Raw genomic sequence first — 7,237 nt, 5'->3', positions numbered from 1 at the left:
AGTTTGAAGAAATGCTCCCTTGTTAACGTTCTGTGCAAAGCACACGGGACACCAGTCACTAACTGTTTACCAAAGTTCTCAATTATTTAAGAAACAACCCATTCTTATTTTAGTCTAATTCTCCTGGGAATATTTTTGAGTGAAAAGGAGAATATAGATAAATCATGATATTGTTAATATGGGAGAATTTGATCTTAAACAAAGTCTTAGTCAAGGGTGGACTTGAGGCTATGTAAAAAATATATCAACTTTTGAAATAGCATTTGTTATAGTCAAGTATGGCTTATCGTGAGTATAGATAGTAAAATTTTAAATGTTGAAGTTAAAAATTTACTCTCTTTAAATAATAGCTAACTTCGATTCGACAAGCCATGCAAATATCGTTCAAACGCTTCACATTCCAGTAATTAATATTAAAAGGAAAATTCAGAAAAAATTGAAACATTTGGCAAAAGAGATTATAGATAAGATTTCGATAAAAGAGTGATAGAGGATTTCAAGAGAGTGATTCAACGTGGTCGGTTTGACATAAAGATTCACATAATGCACAGTGATCCTGCTCTGAAAGTCCTCTTAAAGTTCTAGATTCAACTGAGTACTAAGAAGCTTCTGAGATCTTCTTATCCAATTTTCTCCACTGAGAGAATAAGCCATACAAAGGTTCATGAACAAAAAAAAAATAGTTAGCTTTTTACCACCGAATAGCCTTCTAAACTAGTGCGTCATTGAAAATTATTATTATTTTTTTTCATATAACTCAATATTGGAATTCATGCAGCATTACCAACATTAACTGAAAAGTTCCATAGCTGCAACTTTCAACACGCTTACCACAATTACCTCAAATACTTTTTATGAAAATGCCTCTAAATAACTATTCAAAACTTGAGACCGCTAAGCGATTGTGGCATCAAAAGCTCTTTTACCTAGGAAGTTGCGAAAGCGTAACGTGCAACAAGGCAGTTGTAAGCACGCGCCAGCCAAGTGACCACAAACGCCAAATACACACGTAAATACGAGGTAACAGCGGCCACACTACGCTTGTGGCTTCAAAGTTGCTGCTCGCAGCCACGATGGTATGAATGCGGCAAGGATAGTGAATAGTTGGAAAGCAGAAGCATGGAGAATGCAGAAAGCAGGGAAAGAAGAGCATGGATGCAGCGGTAATGAAATGACGGTAATACAAAGTGATTTTCAGTATTGTGGACTACGGCAAGTGCTGCATGCCACACTGGTATTACGTTTAATTCATATTTTATATATTACTATTAAGGTGGTATTTAAAAAATTACATTTCAAAAGCTTTTTAGAGAGGACATATTTCTTGAACTGTGTTCATTAATTTTGGCATGAAGTTTGTAACACTCCGAACTAGTCCCTCAGTTGGAGATATCGATCTGAAATTTTGCCTATTTGTCGGTACTGCCGATACCGGATTACTGATATAACTAGCTACCATACAAATTGATCGATCAAAATTAAGTTTTTGCAGGGAAAACATTTTTACTTGATAAAAAATCATAGCGAATTTCGGCATAGGTTGTTGTCTAAGATAATGGTGCAGTTTCTGAACAAAACTTTCCGATCGAGTTACTCTAGCTACAATACATTCAAAGATACACAAGATAAAGATGTTATAAGAAATATCATTAATCATTTATCTAACGTTACTTAAATATATAATACAAGTTTTATATTTACCATATATTCAAGGACCACCCTAATGTATGCATATATAGTACATACAAGTCTGTTACGTTCAAGCGGCTGTTTTTTCTTTGCTTTAGTTTTCAACTATCGACAGGAGAGCATTCATTTGAGCATTTGTTGGCACATAACCACACACATTATATATATACGTACAATATACACAATATATAAATGACTTGTAAGCATGCACATTCACTCTAGCGTTATGTTGCCACTGATGTCCTGCACTTGTTCAAGTAGTTAGTTGCATGTTGCACGTGCATTGCAACAATAAATAGCCGCAGGGATATGCTTTATATTATGGTGGGTAATTTTTACTGCCACAGCATACACATATAAACGGTTTTATAGTAAGACTGTCAAATCGCTTCTAGTCACTGATGACCACCATGTGACTATCACATTAAATTGTCCCCAAAGAATGTGTGCAACATAACAAAAGTGCAAAATGGTGATAGTGGCGCCATTCTTTTAGGATTTTATTTACGTGGGGACGACACTAATATAATTGAAATTTTTAAAAAAATTGTATGACACCTAAATACTTATAAAAAATGTTCATAAGGACAACCTTATGAAAAAATTATTGTGGAAGTGTTTTAGAAAAAATAAACTTTCTTCCTAAAAGTGATGGTTTATAAGAGTTTCTGGTTTTGTATTGCATATTTTTTCGATCAGATTTAATATTGCGAATGGCTCAAGTGACAAGATATTGCCAAAATGAAAGATCAAAGATTTTTTTACTTTTAAAAACTTGATCAATTATAATTTTTTATAGATAACAAAACTAAGACTTTACTAAAAGGTTTTTTTCACGCGGAACGAAGAATATTTCAGTAAAGAAAGAATCACAACACAATTACGCATGCGTTAGAAGACATCTTTGAGTAGTTCGTTCGATTTGCTACTCTCTAGCTCTTAACTAGAAGGCTGCTAATACACATAAATATATGCATATGACATCTGATCAATTTCGACCCGGATTGACCAACAAAAAATATACAATTTCACGTATTTTGATATCAATCTACATATACTTGTATTATCGCTTTTAAAATTCCTGAGGCGAACAACCATGCCACCGCTTCATACATTTTTCTATATACCAGCCACGACAGGAATGACCAGTTTCTTCAGCGATTTTTTTCGTTTTCAGTTCATTTTTAAATGGCATTTCGCTAGAATGTTGGACAGTTTTCCCGCTATATACAAAAATCGAAATCTCCCTACCGGTTTGAGGTGTCAGCTTCATTGTCAAACATTTCTTTTCTCGACGTCGTGTTTGTGCGGCGCTTTTGGTAAGCGTAGAGTATTGAAATGCTGGTGGATAGATCAATCACATAATTTTGTTTCTTGCTTGGATTTTCAAAAACCGAAAATAATAGTGAAAATTTCCTGACTCGTAGGATGAGGATGAGGATGAGGACAACTGAAATACCTCATAGACCCATTAGCAAATTTTTCTTTCAGACTTGGTGAGGAGTGTAATTTTTTAAACAGTCTCACTTTAAGTAATGAGATAGTAGATTTTATACTATGTACATATATACCATGCTATATTTATATATATTTCATTCACATTTTCATCAACAGATAAAATCCAAATGGTTCTCTACTAAATACGATTTTTGAGAATTACCTGCCGATCGTACAAATCTGATCTGATCAATAACGCAGTTGTTCAATGCATTGTTACAACAATTAACCACACAATTTCATTGCACTTGAGACACCCTATATTGTTTCGTTCCAAGTACAAAACACCCTAAAAGTATGCAACGCCAAACTAAATGAATACAGTGATGGCGGAAAGGTGATCTCTTCGTTCATCGGAAGATCAACCTGAAAACATACAACTCTGGATTAACCGCAAATCAAGTGAATAACAGAAGAGAGATTTCCACACGTTTCATAAGTTCGCAGAGTAACATACTATATATTGCAAAATCTTTACAATGTTTTCCTTTGCATTCACCTTTATTGGTACTCCTTATATAAATATGTAAATATTACAAAAATATATAGGGATATTCAGTTTCAGATACATATGTATATGTATATAAAGATATATTTTCCATTGGAAAAAATCTTTTCGATCTTTTAAAGCTTACGGTGACGCAGCCATTCGGTAATTACACGCAACTGTGTCTTTATCGACTCGTGTGTGTGGAAATGATGACGGAATAGATGGGGATCGCAGCCGGTGCTATAGTCGAAGGCTAGATGTGATAACCAACCGTAGACTTGATTTTCGGTAAGCGGCACTAAACGATTCTCTCGAAAAGCCGTTTTCTGTCGATTAGCAATATTACTGGCGTATATTTCGTAAGCCTTTGCGTATTTTTCGTCAAACTTCAAATGATCGTGGCGTGCATAGAATTTCTCCGTGAGCGCTTTCTCGCGAAAATTCGGCCGAAATTTTGATTTGCCTTGCGGTTTGCAACAAGTCATTGCACTGATATGTTTATGCTCCTATAAGATATTTTATGTTTATTTTTTTTCTCAATGGCTTTTTGTTGAAATATTCGTTGATATATGTAAATATTTTTTCAATATTATTTTATGAGTTGTTTGAAGCAAAACTGAAAGTGATGTAAAATTCGTGATTTTCTTCAAGCTTTCTGTTCAGAAATCATTGGTAAAAGCTTCTTACAACTTATTGTAAGTATCATTTGTGTCTCCAATTGCAATAGACTGTACTAGGAAATATTTCTTATTGTACAAATATTCGTATGAAATTATTTTTAACCGGTTACTGTATATTGCATGGCGAGATCTTGAAAATACGATGACATAATTTAAGAAAAAAAACATCGATGATCTTTGAGGTAAGGTCAGCGGGTGGGAAAATGAAAAGATATTGATCAAATGAGTACTTATATCTCAAGTTTTAAAGCATTTTTAAAATAAACTAATAAGTGTGCTGAAATTTTCACACTAATTGCTATTCCATACGACTATTTCGAATTCCAACTCGAAGATTATGTGAATGCGAACTTCTTAGACCGGTTATACAACTTAAATCTAATGAAGGTTATAGAAATTAGCTCTTTTAAGTAACATTTTTCTTTATCATATGTATATTTAGATCATCCTTCATTGACTTTAAAAGTAAACTCAGGTTTTTTTGTGCCTTGGATTTGAAATTTGATATTGATATCTCTTTTATATTATATGATCTGGAATGTAATTCGTTCCTTCAAATTTTTATATTTCACCATTACTGTGGGCGAAAAGTAGTAAGACTTTTAAATTTAAAGAATTTAAATTTAAACCCATTCGTCGAAATATTGTTTTTTTCTAGTTTGATGTGACTGTCAGTGACATCCGTTCCAAATGTCACATCATCATACTGACATCAATAATCATTAGTGTTTAATATACTTGACTTTCTGAAGAACATAACATGAATAATGTAAATATCTGGCGCTGAAACGTTGGGAATGTTGGAAGAAATTATTCAAAGAGGGGCGAGAACGCTTTGTGGACGAACCACGCCCAGACCATTAACATCAACTGTTCAACATGTCAAAATAAAGGAATTGTTGCCTGCGAATCGGCGCTAGTCAGAGATCTTACTGACATCGTTAGAATATCGGAAGAATCAGTATAATCCAAGACGACATAAATTTTGAAGATTAAATTAGGAATTTTAAAATGATGAACAAAGTCTTACTATATTTTTCTCATAGAGCATATGTATATTTTATAGGATATGCCAAGGTTTTTTTGAGTAGCAAGCTTTGTATACACTATTCAGTTAAAAAAATGCGGAAATATACTTTTCATGAGGGGTCTCTACGAGCGACGGTCCTTGAATCACTTAGCTATATGATACAAAAAATAAAACTTTATTTTAATCCCCTATACAAATTTATTCGGTTTTTAGCTTTATCCATTTACAACAGTGGCTGTAAAAAGATGAAATTTTTAACAAAAAAAAACAAAAATTGGATGTAAATTATTTGTAAAAAGGTACCAAAGGTTCGAATTATAATACAAATTGTTGTGTAATATATTTGAGTTCTACCTCCGATTAAAAAATTGAAGTTTACATACTGAAACTGACTAAACCGACAGAGTGGCCTTTAAAGCGTCTTAAACAAGAGAGTTTTTTTTCACTATCCTTCCAATTGGAGAATCCTAAAATATACTTCTATCCATTGCTTTCTAGTGATCTACAAACATCCTCAGCACATAAATATTATCAAATCATCTAAATCTTACCCCACAAACCAATTAATTTTTCACCAAATATTTAATTTTTTCGAACATTATTTTTTGAATTTTCGTGAAAGTAGTAAACAAATGTTTATCTTTCGTTAACTGAAAAATATTTGTTTATCAACAAACAGAATTTTTTTTAAGTAGATCTACAAACGCAAAATAGGGAAAGATATTATTGTCTTTAGGAAAGAAAATAGGATTAGTAAATAGTGATAGTTTAAGATGACTTGTTGCGGGGAAGTTGATACTAGTAAGGGATTCAAACCGAGTTACAATGTGAAGGCTTTAACAGAGAAGTTCTATGCACGGCATGACACTCTCAATGAAGATCCAAAAACTGTGCTCAGTTACAAACATTACTGTGAGGAAATAGAAAAGCGGCAGAAGTACACGCCGCGCACATTTTATCTCACGCCGCGGACAGAAAATCAAGTATACGGTTGGTTACACCATTTGGCATTCAAATATGATCCCGGCTACGAACAGATGCTTTTTCATCGTGCGCGACAATCGGATCCAGATATTAAAATACAAAATGCAATAAATTTAGCAGTTTTGCGTGGCCTGAGGCGTTAGTGATATGTAGCTATATATGTATGTATATGCAAATACAATATATATTGTGTGTATATGTACAACCACTTTAATAGAAGTGTGATATACAATTTTATGTATACGTTTGATGTGTAAAGAATGGAAATCCGTTATGGATTAGTAGCAACTTGTTTCAAAATTATGGATATAATAAACAATATGTAGTAATTAAATGTAACTGAACCGAAATCGTGAATTAAGAACAGTGTGTTTTCATTACTTAATTATCGTATTGTTGCTGATGCTTAAAGAAACCCGATTCCAGAATAATCAGAAAAGCGGCTCTCAACTTTTATAATTTCGTGTAATTGCCATTTACTTCAGCTCATAGTAGGAAATTTCTACTTTCAAATTCTTATGGATTGGGTTTTACTTATAATAATTTATGATATTGCCCATTAGGAAGCCCGGATAATGTAATTGTTTCATATACATAGGTCGGGCAGTTATCTCTCACCAAAACTATTTGCTGACGAAAAATGTTTATGGATAATCTGAATATTTTATGTAAATGATTATTAATATTTTGAAACGATATTGAAAACGTCTTAACCGACCTGCAATAAAAATATATTCTAAAGGCCTATAAAGTACAGGTTCACACTTGGAGAATACTCGTATGGTGGATGAGACAGCAGCAGCCCTTAGCCGGATGCGATTAATTTGACATTGATGACGTCGGAGTTATGAATGCCGGCATGAAGGC

At 33.3% G+C, this 7,237-nt stretch overlaps 1 protein-coding gene across 1 annotated transcript; it reads left to right on the top strand.

Annotated features, from left to right (window-relative positions):
• The first annotated feature begins 5,935 nt into the window (after positions 1 to 5,935).
• On the top strand, positions 5,936 to 6,695 carry LOC115066690 (uncharacterized). Its single transcript, XM_029553410.2, has one exon. The coding sequence runs from the start codon at positions 6,160 to 6,162 to the stop codon at positions 6,511 to 6,513; it is 354 nt and encodes a 117-aa protein (XP_029409270.2). The 5' UTR covers positions 5,936 to 6,159; the 3' UTR covers positions 6,514 to 6,695.
• The last annotated feature ends 542 nt before the right edge of the window (positions 6,696 to 7,237 follow it).

This window comes from Bactrocera dorsalis, chromosome 4 (genome assembly GCF_023373825.1).
Source record: "Bactrocera dorsalis isolate Fly_Bdor chromosome 4, ASM2337382v1, whole genome shotgun sequence".
Classification (NCBI taxonomy): domain Eukaryota; kingdom Metazoa; phylum Arthropoda; class Insecta; order Diptera; family Tephritidae; genus Bactrocera; species Bactrocera dorsalis.
This window is presented reverse-complemented; position numbering and strand designations above follow the sequence as displayed.